The following is an 18,343-nucleotide window of genomic DNA, read 5'->3' as shown; positions in this document are numbered from 1 at the left end:
AGGACTTCATACACAGCATTATTGGATGGCTTTCTCAAGCTCCCCACTTCCCTGTGCTTTTCTCCCACACTCTCTGACTCCCAAGGGCCCCCTTACTTTGTAAGGCCTCAGTTTGGAAATGCCATGGTCACTTGAACCCACATTCCATTGACCATAGCAAGTCATATGGCCAAGCCAAGATCGTGAGCTTGCCTGTTCTAGGGCTCTACAAATCCACATGGCAGAGGCAGGGAGTAAAAGATGGGAAACAAAAGTCCAACCTACCACTGTAACACTGAGACTCAGAATCACAGAACACCCTGGCCTCAGATGGCTCAGCTGGGTTGCCCACAGTCCTCCAGATTACTGGTGCCACCTTTCCTTTAATGTCTTGTAAACTGGCTTGAACCACAACTCAGGCTCTCTGCAAAGTCCAGGGCATTCCCAAAGAGGTCTACAGATTCCCCTGGGCTTAGGGTCTCCTGATCACTGCTTCTCCTGGTTTCCTTTCCCTTCTCAGTTTTATCCATGTCCCTCCCGTGCTTTTTCCACCTCCACCTGCACCCCAGCTTAGGGCTCAAGTTTGCATAATCAAAAACCCTTGCTTTGCTTGACAGAGCAAAAAACCATTTATTCTGAGCTTCTCTTTAGCCCCATAAAACGCCTGTGCATTTTTTCCCCCTTCCTGTTAACTCAATAACATTCTGAGGCACAGCAAACCGCCTGTCTGGGTGAAGACATAAACTAAAGGGGACTAGCATAAAGATTTGTCCCACACCAACTCCTTTCTGGAGTTGTGGTGTTGGAGGAGTGTCTTTTCTTTCTTCCTGATGCTTGTATTAGCATAGGAGGGGCACTGAGAAACACTACGGTGAGAAAGTCAGTTTACGGTTGTTTAGTTCAGCCTTTCCTAAACTTACTTGGCCATGGAACACCTCTGTCATGGAGCATCTATGAACACCTGAAAGCTCAAGGTGTGGGAAAGCTATCGAGAATGGGGGGGTGGTTGTGAGGATTAAAAGAAGGAAGCTGAGCCTCAGGTAGTTTTTGGTGATGCTGGTTCCCTTCCCTCTCTCGAGACCCCACCCTGTCAGTGACCCTGAAAAATGATCCAAATGAGGAAACTATTGAGAGCGAGAGAGGAAGCACTATTAATTATTACGCCAGGGCAGTAGGCATATACTGGGCTGTCCTGGCCAAGCGGGGCATAAGGTCCCCTACCCATTTGTGTTATAGCTGGTGGTAGCTGCAAATGAGCTGTGAGTTCTCTGTAGGTCCCAGTTTCCCCACCTGTGGAGTGATGGCCTCCTAGTTCATTTATTTTTCCATTTATTCAATCAGTCAACAAATATATAACAAAGCTTTCCTAGGAGCTAGCACTGTGCTGGGCCTTCAGGAGCCAACAGTGGGATAAGAGCCTCCCCACCTTCAAGGGGGTCACCATATAGAAGGAGAGACAGACGTGGGACTGTTCGGGGATCATGGTCTCAGCTTCACCTTGACTTTAACCCTGAATCCCCGAACAGAGACCAGTCTAGAAGGGACTTTTGGTGGTACATCCTGGGCTGTCACAGGAAGATGATCCCATAGCACCTGGAGCCTCCCCTCACCTGCACTGGTTCCAGCAACTTCCAGGCTGGAGTCCTAGGGAACTGGCGGAGGCACGGCCACCTCTCTCTCTCCCTGGGAGCGCTAATCACAACTCACCAGCTGCTCTGGGGAATGATTACCTGTCAAGGTTCATTTGAGCGCGTGGCTTCCTGGAGACTCTCCCCACCCCCTGCATCAGGCCGTCCTGATGGCAGCAGGGAAGCTGCTCCCCAGGAAGTGAGAGAGAGGAAAATTACCTTCCACTGTACCTCGCCACCTATTTGGGCTGGCAGCCACAGCAACAGCTTGTGTCCTGCCAAGCCTGATAACAGAACTGTCATGGTCCGTGGACAGTCTGGCCCTGGGAGGTGAGTGGTGAGGATTCCAGGAAATTGTGGAGATTGCTGGCAAAATAGGCCTCCTCAAATCAGATTGCCTTGCTGAGTGATTTCAGACTCGGCAAATTGCATCTTGAGCAGGGCCTGTTACTTTGCTTCCCTCAGCCCAACTATTAAAGCTTTCTTCAAAGACCATCACCACTAGAGATAGCTGGATTTGGATTTGAATCTCTGTATGTGACCAGGTGCATGAGTGTAGATAAGTTACTTCCCAGGGAACAATATTTCATGGGGATAATAGCTGCATCAGTCAGGACCCTTTTGATTATAAGGGAAAGAAAAGCAGAAGAGGAACTAAAAGCTTATTAAATGAAACGTCCAGGGGAATTTCAGGTATGGCTGGATCCAGGTGATCAGGTGAGGTCTTCAGGAATCCATCTCTCCCTGTAAGTTGACTCTTATTTTTCTCCTTTTTTGCTTCCCTACCACACAACCCCTCTCTTCCTGGAGGCCCCCAGAGGTTCCAGCAGAAGGGAGAGCTTCACTAGCTCAGTAATTCCAAAAAAGTCTCAGGATAGAATTTCATTGGTCAGTCCTGAGGTACATGCCCATCTCTAAGCTAATTGCTATGGCCAGAGGTTATGTGCAGTATTTTTAATTACTAATTGGCCAGGCTGACATTATGTGCTCATCTCCTGGAACCCAAACCACCAAGGACCTAGGAAGTGGTGGCAGTGAGTCCCCAAAGAAAAATGGAGGAGGCAGTACTCTAGAGAAAGAGGGAGTAGGTTTCAAGCTGGCAAAAATAGTCCCTTGATCGGGGAGAGATTGAAAAGACTTACCAACCACTAGACCCAAGGCACTGACCAATAGGGTTGGAGGCTGCCAGAGCTGGGCAGGGCCCCAGAGGCCCCCTGCTGGGCTGCATGGTAACTATTTAGTTACTGGAGGGTGAAGAGGTGTGAGGGTACCTGGAGAGGGGTTGGGGCACACGGGGCTCAGAATGGCAACTGGTACCAGCCAATAAAGGCACATTTCTACATTTTTACCAACTGCTCTGCCTGCTCCAGTGCCTCTTGGTGAACATTCCCTGTTGACCGCAGCTCTGCCCAGACCACCCACCTTGTTCTCTCAGGTCAACATCTGCTCGCGGCTTTAGCAGCACCCTCAGGCTTATCTGTGCACACTTCCTCCGTAGATCTTTATTAGCACGCGTGGGCCGCTGTTCAGAACAGCCTGCCCCACAGGCCACCAGCCTTGTAGGTGGACCTCGGCGCGGTGCCAGTGGCAGTGAGCGGTGGGCCCAGCATCTCCACGTTCTCCCAAGCAGGGTCTGTGCTGTTGTGTATTCAGTAACCTTAGACCTCAGGCCGCCTTATCTGCGTCAGCCTCAAAATAGCTGATGTTTGCGCAGCACTTATTGGTGCCAGGTACAAGTCTAAGCACCTTCCCTGTGTTAACTCATTGAATCCTCACAGTAACCTCATGAGGGAGGAACCATGATTACCCCCATTTTACAGATGAGAAACCGAAGCACACGGAGGTTCAACAACTTGCTCAGGTCACACAGCTAGTTAGCGGCAGGGCTGAGACTTGAACCTAGGAGGTCTGGCTCCTCATGAGGATTAAACGGGACGATGGGTGCAGGAAGTGCAAATGCCTGGCACGGGGGCAGCACCCAGCGAAGTCACCTCTACTCTGATTAGCTCTTGGCTCAATAAACTGGCACTGAGCACCTGCTATATGTATGGCCTGCGCCGGGGCCTGGGGTTTGGGGGTTTGAATCAGGAAACGGGATTTGCAACCCCCTGGGAAGAGACCGTCCAGCGGGCATGACGTGCTACATGGACAAACATCACTGTTGAACGGGAGGTTCACAGGGACGTTCAAGGTGTTGGGCTCAGAGGTGGCGGGAATGCCCACCATGGGGAAGGTCAGGCTGGGCTCCAAGGAGGGGGCCGCAGATGAACGGGGCCTTGAAAGAAGGGTGTGCAGTCACAGGCAATGAAGTCCTCTTGATGGCAGGAATCAGAAATTCACTCAAGCTAACTTACACCCAGAGGGGGATCCAGGACCTGGGGTGGCCCCCCAGATCCAAGGTCAGGAGTGTGGTCAGACCCCAGAACGGAGAGCGGGGAGTGGGCAGAGCTGGGGGTCTCCCTCATGGTCCTGGGTTTCTGCTCCTCTTACACGTCGTGGTTCCCCCTTCCCCCCCACCAGCATTCTCCTTGACCAGGCCCTTGACAGAACCCCGCCACAGACCCCTTGAGTTTATGCAGTTTACAGTTTACACGTTATAGATCTGGCCAAGGAAAGAATAACTCATGGGTCTAATACCATTACTCCTGCCAGGCCCAGCTCTGGTCAAGGGAGCTGTGCTGGGAGCAGGGTGATGCACAGAAAGGCTGTGGGTCCCATTGCTTGCGGGGGAGGGGGGAGTGGAGCGGGGGAGGCTAACTGGGAAGGCCGCCCAGGAGCCCCTCAGGGGGAGAATGTCGCCCAACGGTGACAAGGCCAGGTGGGTATTCTGGAGGCAGAAGTGGGGGAGAAATATTGTCAGGAACAGTTAAGATGACACAGTGGAGTCATGAGAGACGGCTGCAAGAGCTGGCCCTGTGCAGAGTCATTTATACGCTCTTCCCCGATTAGACGTCACCTGAAGTAGATGCGGTGGCATCCTGGAGCATGAGGAACCTGAGACATATTTGCTCAAGTTCACCCAGCTGGGGAGTGGCACAGCCAGGATTCAGAGGCAGAATTTCCTGGTGCCACAATTACGCTGCCCACGTGCCCACACATCTGGATCACCCCCAGGTCAGCCCACACCCAGGACGAAGTCCAAGGCCTCCGAGGCCTTGGCCTGATCTGGTCCCCATCCTCTGTGACCTCCTCTCCCTCCATTTCTTCCTCACTCTGCTCCAGCCCCACTGGTCTCCTGGCCATCCCATGACCACACCCAGTACAGTCCCACACCAGGGTCTTGGCATGTGCCCTTCCCTCTGCCCCAGATGCTTATCCACCTGGATGCACACGACCCACCTGACTCAGGTCTCTGCGCAGATGTCCCCCCACCGCCCCCAGATGGGCCTCCTCTGAACACCCCGTCACCGCAGCCTCTCCGTGGCTCCCTCCGCCCCTCTGCTTTATTCTTCTCTATCACGTGTCCCTCTCCGACATCATGGGATCATATGCATATGAGTTTTTCTGGTCATTGTGCATGTTCTACAGTAAAATGCAAGCTCAAAGATTAGGCTGGTTTTATTCACTGCTATTTCCTGCTGTCTAGAGCATAGCTTGGCACACAAAAGACACTCAATAACTATTTGTGTGCAAATCAACCTATTAAAGGGGGTGTCAACACTTCCGCTATACATGTGTCATGATGATTACATTACATCGTGTATATATAGAACGCATCATTGGCCTGACTCGGGGCAATTTCTCAATGAAAGTCATTATCATGATCTTTCCCTCAGTTGTGCTCCTGCCCCAGGGTCCTGTGACTTTGCTAAAAGGCAGCAGCAGCCACCCAGTCACCCTAGCTGAAAAGCTTGGTATGGGGGTCACCAGCACCTCTTGCCCAGTATTCCTGCTCTCCACAAGGAAGGGTTGACTTCCCGGCCTCCTGTGGCTGTGGGGGGAGTAGTTGAGCAACTCATTCTGGCCAGTTGTGAGCAAAAGTGCTTGCTATGGACTGAATTGTGTCCCCCCCAGAATTCATATACTGAGGTCTGAACCCTCAATACGATGGTGTTTGGAGATGGGGCACTTGGGAGGTGATTAGGTTTAGATGAAGCCCTGAGGGTGGGGCCCCTGTGATGGGATTAGTGTCCTTATAAGAAGAGATACCAGAGCTTGCTTCCTCTCCCTCTATTCATACTCATGCATGGAGCAAAGGTCATGTGAGGACACAGCAAGAAGGTGGCCGTCTGCAACAGAGAGAGAGCCCTCACCAGACGCCAACCCTGCCAGCACCTTGATCTTGGACTTCTAGTCTCCAGAACTGTGAGAAATAAATTCCTGTTGTTTAAGCCACTCACTACTATTCTAGTATTTTGTTATGGCAGCTTGAGCCGACTGAGAGAGTGGTGTGTGTCAACTCTGAGCTGGAGCATTTGATGTTGATGGGAGACCCTCCAGAGTTCTCTGTTGATTTGCTACAGTGAATGGCAATGTAGCAAATGGTGGCCACTCTGTTGGCCTAAGTCCCTGAGTGAAGACCATGAGGGGCAGAGCCTCAGCTGGGCCTCAAAGGACACAAAGCCTGAGTGATAGATTTTTGATCTTTGTTGATTTGGGGGCTATTTATCACTACAGCAGAGCCTTCCTTGTCCTGAATGATAAAGTTACAGGGGCTGGGAAGGTTATCCCTCAATCACACATCAGAACAATATCTCTTTAGGATAAAGGAGGGCTTGCTGTTGCTGGATAAATTCAGGCCTCGTCACTTCTCTGGTTCCTAGAGAGGAATAGCAGCGTGGAAGACAGCAGAGCCCTGGTTTCCACACCCAACTCCTCCACACACCAGCTGTGTGACCTTAGACAAGGCACTACCCTCTCTGTGGCTCAATTTTCTCTTCTGACATGTGGGGATAACAAGAACTTCCTCCTCCCACCCTCCAACGCACACACAGGTTCTTGAGGTAATGAATGTGAGAGCATAGCACAATTGTGGACCATTGATAAGATGAGGAGCCTGGACTGGCAACTGTTCTGGGGTCCCTGCTGGGCCCATGACTCTGTGCCCTTTGATTTCCTGGTTCCTGCAGCCTCCTGAGAAGGGGGCCCTGGTCACTCAGAAATGTTAGCACCGCTCAGGTGAAGAGATGCGATGAACTGGCCGTGTCTCCTGATTCTCCTGCTGTCACATTTAATGCAGGCTCCAAGCCTGGCCACTCAGTCACTGTCACGGAACATTCCAGAGCTAGCACCTGGGTCCTTCCCAGTAATGAGGCTCTTCTCGGAGACTCAGTCCTCACCCCAATCTTGTTTCTCTTTGCGTTTCCTGTCACATCCAGGAGAAAAGTTGTGTTCAAGTTGTCTGTCAGCCAGAGGAAAAGGGAAGCCTTGCTGAGGTGACTTTCTCTAGGGGCTGTCTTTCTGGTGTGGCCCTTTCTGGGCTCCAGAACTCAACTGTGGTCCTGTGGTACCAGTTCCTCCATTGACCCACAGGAGCTCCCAGACTTAAGAGCTTTAGGACATTGATTGGATGATTCCTTGAGAAAGACAGGTCAGCCTCTAAGAAGAGGACTGTTGACAATTCACCGTATGTGTACCGTAAAACTAAATGCAACTTTGAATGATGGAGCCTGTGGCCAAGACATTGTCAAGTTGTGGATGTTAGCAATATCGTTTGGCCAGAATGGCGAAACGCTGGCGACGTTCCAGAGGTTGTGCGGGGTCTTGCTCGTGGTGGATAGGGTCCCAGGATGTGAATCCTGATCTTCACTGTCGGATGGCCCTTTTCCAGTACCTAGCAATGCTTCTGATTATGACAATGTCTTTCTAGCTCTGAATCTGCTGAAATGCAGGTGCTGCCCGCATTTCCCAGCCTCCCTTGCAGCTTAGTCCTCCCCATGTGACTCGTTCTGACCAATGGGCCATGAGCAGAAGTAACATGTCACTTCCAGACTGAGATGGCAAACAGCTAATGTGACTCCTCCATCCCTCTCTTCCCATTCAGAGTGACCTAGGGGCCACCTGTTTCAGACAGCAAAGCTATAAGAGCCAACAGACCCACATCAGACTGATGTGAATGAGAAAGACCTTTTTATTAAACCATTGAGATTTGGGGATGCGTCTATGGTGTTGACCAGCATTTAGTATTCCAACCGATGGGGGCCCTGGAGAATACAAACTCCATGTGGGCAGGGCCTGGTCTGTCTCATCCACCCCTGTGGTGGACACCAGTACATAACAAGCATGTAGAAGCTGCTAAATAAGTCTCCAAGAATGAATGACTGAATGAAATCTCTTTTTGAGTTTCCAATGTCTTTTTACTAGGCAACTAGTGAAAACCCTTTATCCAGGTGTGGCTCCAACAAAGGTCTTTGTTCCTCCCTTCCTTCTTGCCTGGCTTGGGTCCTATGGATCCTTATGTCTGAGAATCCCGGCTGCTCCTGCTCATATGCTCTGTCTCCGGGTGTCGCTTCCCTATGATGCAGGCCCTTCTAGCTCTTGCTCTAAATCTGAGTCTTTGTCAACAGCAGTCTGGAGGAGTGCAATTGCCCCCTGTGACATATCTGACACTGTCTTGGGGGCTTCCCATGCCGGTTTCCCCAATAGTCTGGTCAAAGGCCAACATGGGAATTTGACACATTGATGTTTGGGTCCATGCAAACGCTCCACAGCTGGCCCCCATCCAGTAGATGTGACCAGTGCCACTGTCCACTGGACAGTGGTCATGTGCTTCTAAACCTATCACCAGGCTCAAGTTTTGTGTCCCTGAATCGACCACCTAGACTGGCCGCTAGAGGACTGTTCCTAAAGTCAAAACTGACCCACCCTTCTGTTGCTGAAGAACAGTGTAGTGGCTAAGAACATGGGTTCTAGAACCTGAGTGCCCTGGTTCAAATCCCTCTTCCTCCACTTAATGGCCGTGTGACCTTTGGTAATTTACCGAACCTCTCTCTGCCTCAGTTTCCACACTGTTAATGGGGAAACTTGAGGGGAGAGGAAGCCTCCCCCCAACTCTAAATGATGAAATAATAGTGTGACCACTCTCTGGGCATAGCTCTGTACTAAGCAGGGAGGCCACCCTCGTATGAAAACAGGCTTAGGAAAGTTGACTCACTCTTCCAAACTCCTGAGAAATGCGAGTTGGGAAATGGACCCAGAAATGGCCGTCAACCCTTGCTCTTCACCGCCCCCCACAGTGACCACACTGGGCTCTGGACCCTGCTGGCCTCGCCCCTGGCCCCCTGGGACAGCTCACTCAGTACCAATTGGTTCTGATTATCAGAAAGTGCTTCTTCCTTTGAATTCTTACCTGCCTCCTGGAAGGTTCTGCCAACTGGTCCTCGTTTTGCTCTCTGGAGCCACACAGTGAGTTTAATCTCCTCAGTACCTGCGAAATAAATTTAATAAACTCCATAAAGTGTGTAATCTCAAAGAAAGGGTGCAGAATTTCTGTGCTTCCGACTTTTTACCCCCGTAATTACTAGCACCGTGGAAATTGCAGGGATTACAGACTCCACTGGAGACAGAGATGAGTTGTGTCACCAAGAAAGTACAAATGAACTGAAACTCCCGCACAATAAGGTGGGCTGAGATTTGCATTAAATTAGGAGGCAGGTTCGTGCCCATTACCTCCATGGGGACCAACCGTGACCTTCAAGCGTATGTTTAGGAAATGGGGAAGCAGGGTGGGGAACGCAGTTGGGGTTGGGGTGGAGCGCGGTGATTTGGTGGCAGCCTCTCTTTAATAGATTGACTCATTACGCATCTCAGAGCTCATCTGGGCTCACCCCATTTTCCCTGTCAGACAACATTCCTCCTCCATCCCTTTCCAACCAACCTCCATCCCCAGGAAGGAAAAGACTCATACCGACATTACACAGCTGGTCCATGGGAATTGGGACCAGAACACAGGCTTTCTGATGCTACGCCAGTGACCTTCCCATTGCATCCATTAATCCTGGTCCCTATCAGCTTTGGGCTAACACACTGTCAGCAGGTTAGCAAAAAATGCCACGTTGTCATAAGAAGACTCTTCTTTTCATGCACCTGTGATCTACGTGGGGAGAGCATAATGAAGCAGGACCTGCCTCCTCTGAGCTCTAGTCTCCCTGCCCAGCACACGGTGGCACACTTACCACCAACTCCCATCACATACTGATGGCAGACGGCGTTGATGGATTTCAGCACTGTTCCCACTAAGCGTGGATCGCACAATCTTATCCAATACGGTAGTTGACTCATGAGGTAAAAGCTACTCCCCATATCCAGTCTTTATGAGCTCCATCACCCAAGAGAAAAAGTAGGCAATTTGTGAGTTTTAATTTTTTTATCTCTCAAACCCACTATTGAGCTTCAACTGCGGCTGTTAGTGAGCGAAGGGCTATGCTCGACTTGCTGCAAGAATGGCCACAATTCTCCACCCGTCCCTGTAATCAAGTCCTTTGCAATATGACTTTGCAGCTCCTTTCATCAAGTGGGGGAGTTTATTTCTCCCCACCTTGTACTTGGACCGGCTTGTGACTTCCTTCACCCAATAGAATGGGATGGAAATGACAGTGTGACAGTTCAGAGCCTCACCCCAAGAGACGCAGTGTTCTTCTACCCAGTCTCTTGGAATCCTACTGCTGCCATGGGACAAGCCTGGGCTAGCCTACTAGAAGATGAGAGAAACCCTGGGCCTAATCACCCCCATTACCCCAGATGACAGCCAGATAACTGTCATTCATTCGAGTAATGCCACCTAAGACTAGCCAGCTCCAGCTGACCTGCCAGCTGACCACAGACAGATGTGTAAGTCCAGGTGAGATCAGCCAAGTTTATCCAGACCAAAAGAATTCCCCAGCTATGTTGCAGACTCATGAAATAAATAAGTGCTTACTGTTTTAAGATACGTTTTGGAGTTATTTTTTAATGCAACCATGACTAACGTGCACTATCTAATGTGGTTCTCTCAATAATTTTTTGTAATAACAATGATCCCCATTTTACAGATGGGAAAGTTGAGGTTCAGAGAAGTAAAGCCTTGTTTGAAGTCATTCTGCTAGTAATCCCAGAGCTAAAATTCAACCCAGGTTTTTCTGACTCCTCTGTCATTTTTTGATGCAGCTGAAGAATCTCTAATACTGGGGTGGCAAATAGGCTTCATTTCACTTGCCAATGTTAGTTAGTTGGTAATGTCTGCCTATAATGTAGCGTTGAAAAGATGGAGGGGGAAAAAAAGATTACTGTGGTTGATTAGTCATGTCTGCCATGGATGGTGAACACAGAAGCAGCAGTGTGAGTGCTATGCATTAGCTATTAAGTCTTGTGTATACCCAAACCCAAAGTATGAGAGAATTTTTGCAGACATATCAGGACTTGTCCCTGAGGCAGAGCAGGGAGCTCTTACCTAAGATGAGCATGCACCCTTATGTTATGCTCAGGCCCTGTGTCTTCTAGTTGTTAGCCCTGTTGCCACCACTACCCAGCTTAGGGTGATATAGCGTAGTTCACCTCTTAAGGTTGGTGTTAGAATTAAAAGAGATAATGGATGAAAAACCATTTAATTTCCAGGTAAAAATGATGGCTAAAGGACACTTGAATCACCTTCCTCTCTCAAAATCAGCTAAAGACAGCAACAACCAAAATTGGAATATAGGGGAATTTTTCCCCTGAATTTTTATTGAAATCAGAAATTGCCATAGCCCCAAACCACAAACACTGAAGTCCTTTTGCCCAAATACTGTGAAATCTAGACCATTGCCCAGAGGAAAGAGAGAATCTATGTAAACATCCCTAGTATGTTTTGTGGATAGGAAAATTGAGGCTTTGCAGGATACATCCCAAACCTGAAAACTTTATCCAAAAATCTTTGGCTTAGAGCCCTGGGACCCAGTCACAGCCTCCCTCGAGGCTTTGCAGGGGCCACACTGACCGCTGGGTGTCAAACACTGAGCTGTGTTTCCACAGCAAAGGAAAAAACTGATGTGGTAAAATAGTTTAAGACGACAAACCCAAATGGAAGCTGTGGTCTCCCTGAGGTCGTCTCTCCCACCCTTTCCCACACTACCATCCCACAAAGAGCTGGCCCCATTCGAAACTGAGTTAAGAAGAAACCAGCACAGGAACTGTGCAGAAGTGCTGCGAAAGGGGAGAAAAGGAACATAAACGAAAGCAGATGAGGAAAATACTCTGCAAGAAGAATTGCCCAAAGAAGCAGGGAAAAACAATTGTTCTTTACAGCCTTCATCATTTTCAAATGACACAATGTCTCTGTAAAAGACTCAAATAAGAAATATAAGGATGGAAAGAAGTGATTATAAGATAGTGAAAATCAAGCTGGCTGTTCTTAGGAATGAAATAGAAAAAAAGAACAAAAGAGATTAAGCCACATTAGAAACACCAGCAAATAAAATGAATATGACTAAACTACAGTAAGAAATATTGCAGTTAAACTATGGAAAGTCATGCAACATTAAACAGAAAAGAAGAACTTTTTTTGGGGGTCAAAGATTAGAGTGATGACATGCCATGGAGTAACTAAGCCCGTGTGCCACAACTACTGAGCCTGCATGCCACAACTACTGAAGCCCATGTGTCCTAGAGCCCGTGCAATGCAACTACTGAGCCCATGGGCTGCAACTACTGAAACCTGCACACTCTAGGACCTGCGTGCTGCAACTACTGAGCCCGGGTGCTGCAACAATTGAAGCCCGTGAACCTAGAGCCAATGCTCTACAACAACAGAAGCCACCACAATGAGAAGCCTGCACACCTCAAGGAAGAGTAGCCCCGCTCACTGCAACTAGAGAAAGCCCACGCTCAGCAATGAAGACCCAACGCAGCCAAAAAAATAAAATTAATAAGATTAAAAAAAAAGATTAGAGTGATGAGAGGCATAAAAGACAGAAAAAGGTTAGCCAATGGATAAACCTTGTATGGGACAATGGTATAAAGATATTCAAAGTTATACTAAAATAAAAGTCTGAAAATAAAGTCATGAATCTTCAGGTTCAAAGTACACACAGTCTTCCAGGAATAATTGCTGAAGAAATATCAGCTCTAAGACAAATCTGAATAACTGAGCTTCAGAAATAAAAGATTCATCTGTTCATCTAGGTAGAAAAATCAAATCACAATGTAGGCAGAAATCAGATTGGCACAAAGGTCTCCATAGTAATGCTAAAAGACATTGGAACAATGTCTACAAAATCTGAGGGAAAGAAAATACAACTCCCGAATATTATACCCAGCCAAGTTGTCTTTCAAGTGAAAAGGTGACAGACACATTTTCAACTGTCTGGAGCTCAGGAAACAACATTCATGAGTCTTTCTGGAAAAAAATATTTTATTAACAAAAATTGAAAGTAAAAAAGATAAAAGGAAAGGCAAAGATATAGTCAAAAGTTAAAATAAGAAAGAAGGAAGGAAGGAAGAAAGGAAGGATTGGGGCTGAGAAGTGATTCTATTTAAATGCAAAGCTCACTCTAAATTGCCATGAGAATTGTGCTTCCATAACAGCACGAAATGTTGTAAACCCTGACAAGATAAAAATAACGTTTTAAGGGACAGTATAAATGCACTAATTTCCTAACTTTTATTACTAGGGAGTCAGTAGATTCAGTCTAAAATAAAAACATAAAGCTTTTTTTTTTTTTAAAGCATGACCACAACATCTTAATTTTTTTTTTTCAAGCTTTCTTCTTAACTGTAAAAATATTTTTAGGAAAAGGATATATCTTGTGAGGCAACATTTATCTGAAGTTAATACTTATTTCAGTTTAACCTCGATTTTAAATTCTTCTGTTAAATTTAAGTAAAATTATATTTAACACCCTTTTATTAAAAATAGTGTATAATTTCATTTTTCCTCATCTATCTTTCCTTCTATGCTACACATGTGCACAGAGAGGTGCCTAGAATGAGATCCACCAAATGTTGAATTTATTTATTTTTTGTAATCGTCAGTGTTGCTTAAATGTTTTACACTATACATTTGCCATTTTTACAAAATCAAAATTCATTATTTTAAAATTATTTTGGTGGCATCAGTTGGATCTCAGATTGTGTCTTGCTCAATGAGATCAAAGCTGGTGTTTTGACAAAAGTGGGGTGTTAGGGGATATCTTTGCCAAAACTATAGGAGGATATCAGAGGGCCGCAGGGAAGAAGAGCTGAGAGGGGGCCTCCTGGGTGAGTAGCAGATGGTCAGTGTTGAGGGGACATTGGGGACGGCGGGCACGGTGCTGCCTGAACACCATGACTAAGGTGGCGTCCACCTCCGTATTTGCCATCCAAGTGTGGGACAAGGGATGGGACCCACAGACTCCAGCTTAGCTGACATTTACTACAAGCCCACTCTGTAGGAGCCTGTTTGGGTCTGGAGTATAATTATAGATGACAACTCTTCACACCCAAACTGTCTCCTTCCAACCCATTTCTCTGCAAACCCAGTTGTATCACCCAGTCCCCACCTGCCGAAACCCTTCCCTGGGTTCCTCTTGTGCTCAGCCCAACAGAGAGGTTGGATCACTTGCCCAAGGTCACACAGTTAGTCACTGGAAGATGAGGGATTTGAACCTGGTCAGTCTGGCTCCAGAGTCTGTGGGCTTAGTAGCAAAGGCCAAGGTCCTGAGCATGTCATGTCTCCCACCCCATCTATTCAACAGCTCCCAACTCTTCGCTCACACTGGAGAAGCCTGGATTGAGGGGCCTTCATTTAGGAAGAGAAATGGATTTGGCATCTGTCCTTTGGCCCCTTCCCTCTTCTTTTCCCCACTCCCAACTTTCATAGTGAAGTTAAGATAGGTTGGTAGTAAGAGCCTGGCCTGGGAGTGACGAGTTAAGGATTTGAGTCTTGTGACCTCCAGTAAGTCAAACAGATTTGCTCTAGTGCATTAATTAGCTGATCCATTCTTTCAAACACCCACTAGGCCCTGTGCCGGCTGGGTGCCGGCGAGCCAGGGAGACAGATCATAGGGGCATGGATGGAGAATAAGTGGGTGGCGCACGTGGGGCTGACTCCGTTTCAGCTGAGACTTCAAAGATGAGGGAAGCCTGTGGGATGGAGAGCTGGGGCAGAGCATTCCAGGCTGTGGACAGACCGGAAGCCATGGAGGCCATGGTGAGAAGGCTGGATTTTATTCCACGTTCAGTGGGAGGCCACTGGAGGGTTTTAAGCCGGGAGGCATGTGATTGGATTTACTTTCTCGAATGTTACCCAGGCTGTGGAGGAGGCGGGAGGCCGGAAGTGGGAGAGGAACCAGGCGGGATGAGGTGCCACGGTCGTGCAGTTTCTAACTCGCCATCCTGCCTTCCGCTCTGCTTCCTGGCTGGCCCAGGGCAGGCAGCCCTGGGTCCTGGTCCTTCCTCCACCCCAGGCTTTAGAAGTTGGAAATCAGAGCTGCTGTGCAGTGAGGCAGAGATGGGGAACTCTAGAGAAACACAAGCCTAATTCCCACCCAGCCCTCACGACCCCCAGGATCACCTCCTCAACAGCCACGTCATGTTTGCATAGACACAGAGGTGCAAGATGGCTAGTTTGATGACAATCTTTGGCATTTGTACAACCCCTGACCTCGGCATGGCCTTCCCTGCCCTAGAGGGAGACAGGAATGGAATGTCGGCTGAATGTGCCAGAAAGCTGCCTTACCAGGCTCCCCATTTCCTTTTCCATATTCCAATGCCTTGTCCTGGCATCTCAGAGCGGTTCCTACCCAACCACCCATTCATTTGTTCACCCAAACCCTGTGAGGTTTGTCAGGCAGGGATGGTCATGCCCACTTGTCAGATGTAGAAACTGAGGCCTGGGGAGGGGAAGCCACTTGTCTGGAGCCACTACACGGTTGGTGGAGGCTTAGTCCTGTAATGGCTGTGTGACCTCGGGCAAACCACTTAACCTTTCTGAGCTGTCCTTTCCTCCTGGGCTCTGCTTCTTGCATAGTGCAATGGGGAGGTTCAAGCGGATTAGGATACATTTTACACACCTGAGAGGTGAGAGGGATTATTGTGAGCCTGGGTATCATTGTCACCACTGAGCAGCCCGGGGCTCAGCAAGAAGCTTTTCTTCATTTCCCTGGCTCCGTTTTTCCAAACCAAATCCCCCAGCAGGCCAGCAAGTGAAAGCCATGATTGACTTGTCCTTATCAATATTCCTCCCACAGCTTGCCATCCTCCCTGTGGCGTGAGCAAGGAAAACCCATCCCTGCCTCTGGTAGCTCTAAGCCTTGTCAGGTCCTCAGGTTCCTTAGAATCCCAGCAATTCAGGGCTGGACTCTGAGATTCCATCAGACTCAACCCTTTCACTGTGTGGATGGTGAACCTGAGGCCTGAGGGTAAATAATAATAGTAGTAACAAAAAATATCTGGGTCATTGCTTTCAGTTACAGATCATGAGAAGAAAATTCATATCAAACTGGCTTCAGCACAAAGGGGAAGTATTGGCATAGGTAACTGAAAAGTCGAAGAGGAGGGTTTCAGGAATGGCTTGTTCAAGAGCTCAAACAAGGTCTGAGTCTCTTTCTCTCTCCCTGCTCTGGTTCTGCCCCACTGGCTCCATCCTCAGACCTCATGATGCTGCAGCAGCCTTTCTGTCCCCTCAGGTTCAATTTCAGAGGCAAAGAGCAAGTGCTTCAGTCCCAGCATTCCTATCCAGCATTTAATTGCACCTTGTTGGCTCTTATCAGATCTTGTGACCATCCTTGAGCCAATAACTGTGGCCAAGTTAATGTAAATCCCTGACTAGCTGGAGCCACCCAGAACCACAGACTGAGAGTAGAAGGAGGGGGTTACCTTTGATCCCTCCCCAGATCAAGGACTGTTGTTGGAATAAGAGGAGATGAGTACTGGGGCAGCAAAGAACTGATGCCCGTTGGAGTACACATCAATGGCAGTGGAGCACCTACTGCCACGGATGCTGGTCTAAGCACTTGGCATCCAGGACCACAAACCTCCCTAGCAAGCTGCCAGGTGGGCATCCTCACAGAGGAGGAAACTGAAGTCAGAATGGGAGGTGACCTACCTAAGGCACAGCCAGGAAGGGTTCAAAGTCAGCAGCCCAAGCGCATTTCAGAACAGTTACCACTGGGGGTATCTGGGGCTTGGTCCCAGTGAAGAATGCTAGGAGACATTCTAGAACATGCCTGCCAGCTATCCCACGTGGGTCCTCCAGGTTCTCACCCATTGCTGGTGGAAGGCTGGCTGCCTGGCACACAGGCCGAGAGGAAGCCTCAGATGGAGACTTACAGGTGCCTGATGGAACATTCTAGTGGTAGGGTCTGGGATGGGGATTGTCGAGGGGATGTGCCTGGGACCTGGGCAGCATCTGAGGAGTGTATGATTGACAGAGGGGGAGGGAGTCTTCTCCCTCCTTTCCAGTCTCGCCCACCTCTGCCTTCCTGACCACCCCACCCCTGCAGAGGCGGAGGAGTTGATTCATCAGAGCCGCAGTTACTGGGGGACTGGGTTACTGTGCTACAAGGCCGGAGCCCATATAGCCTTTCTCTTCCACTTTCTGCCACTGCCATGTGGTGGGCAGATGTAGGCAGGACTCACTTCACCTTTCCCACTTTGTCCAAAAAACTACTGAGTAAGTTAGGTCACAGACTGCAGCTTGGTCCTATGCCCCCCTTCCCTTCTTGAACGTCCTTCCCTCTTGTGGTCAGACAAATGTAAACCAATCTCAACTCACGTAGGAGCAAGGTAGGAGGACCCATCTAAGCTTTGAGCCTAAGCTAGAAATATCTAGAAGAGGCATAGTCAGGGTGTGGGAGAGCACAGCCTGCACAGAAAGACCCAGAGCAGAGGGCGAGAGAAACTTGTGGACATGGCAAAACGTGGCCTTGTCATCATGGCTGGATTGTTGGGACACCTTTAAGTGGGCTGGCCTGAATTCCAGGGCGCTATGAACCCCAGATATTGAGAACCATCCTGGCCTTGGCAGGTGGGCAGCCGCCCCTTCACTGCGGAGCTCCTGGCTGCACGGCCGTCCCGGCTGGAGGGCCTGGGGGTCCTCAGGGCGAGGTGACCCTGCGCGTGCCCCTCCCCACGCTGGGCAACCCCCAACACCACCCCCTCATTTCCTCTCCGCCTGCAGGTCCGGTCGGGGCTCTGGGCCCGCGGACGTCAGCGCAAACCTGGAGGAGCCGCGGGGAGGGAACTGCGGCCGCGCCTTTCTTCTTCCTCCTCCTGCCGCCTCAGCCACCTTGTCCCCGGCCACACATCAGGCCAGCGCTCCGGGCTCATACTTTCAAAGGCCTTTTACCTTTTCTAGGTCAGGATTTTCTTGCTTTTGGCCAAAGGCCACTGCAGAATTTACAGAACGAGGCGCAGGCGCAACACGGTCTTCGGAGGACGGAGCTCGCGGGGCTGACGGGCGGCTCCCCCGCCCCGGTCTCTGCCCGCTCCTCCCGCAGCGGCGACCCCGGCGGCGGACACAGCCGCATCGGGCCGGCTGTGATTCCTCTCTCCCGGGCGGGCTGAGCCCGGGGCACCGTCCCCGCCCAGGGGCCGCTGGAGGCCGCGGGCGGAGCAGAAGGTGCTGGACGGAGGGCGGCGCCGCGGGCGGGGGCTCGGGGTCCACCGCCTGCCCTGTCCCCTGAGTGGCCGCGTGCCTCGTGGCCGGGAGGCACAGCCCTCCGGGCCTCACGTCCCCCGCCAGGACAGGGGGGAGAAGCACACCCCGTGCGGCTGTGGCCAGGGTTCAGTGAGGCGATGCAGGTGGGGCCGTGTGCCTGGCTTCCAGAACTTTCCATGAGACCCCAATCGCCTGGTGACGGAAC

The 18,343-nt window shown here is 49.8% G+C and overlaps 1 protein-coding gene across 11 annotated transcripts in view; it reads right to left on the bottom strand.

Moving 5' to 3' along the window:
- The window catches only part of LOC309608540 (uncharacterized protein), a 60,442-nt gene extending 42,391 nt beyond the window's left edge, over positions 1-18,051 (bottom strand). For 3 of the 11 annotated variants that reach the window (XR_014232939.1, XR_014232940.1, XR_014232941.1), the window contains exons 1-2: positions 17,699-18,046; positions 8,896-8,973 (exon numbers count right to left, since the gene is read on the bottom strand). Coding sequence is in view for 4 of the 11 variants with exons in the window: in XM_082348821.1 (XP_082204947.1) it covers positions 8,896-8,973; positions 17,699-17,807 (187 nt within the window). In the remaining 7 variants the exon portion in view is untranslated. Of the gene's footprint in view, positions 1-8,895; positions 8,974-17,698 lie in introns of all 11 variants that reach the window. The other 8 variants (XR_014232943.1, XR_014232944.1, XM_082348822.1 and 5 more) reach the window with 6 other exon arrangements.
- Positions 18,052-18,343: the final 292 nt, after the last annotated feature.

This window comes from Balaenoptera borealis (genome assembly GCF_965194805.1).
Source record: "Balaenoptera borealis genome assembly, chromosome: 1".
NCBI lineage: Eukaryota > Metazoa > Chordata > Mammalia > Artiodactyla > Balaenopteridae > Balaenoptera > Balaenoptera borealis.
The sequence above is the reverse complement of the archived record's forward strand: the minus strand, read 5'-3'. Positions and strand labels throughout refer to the sequence as shown.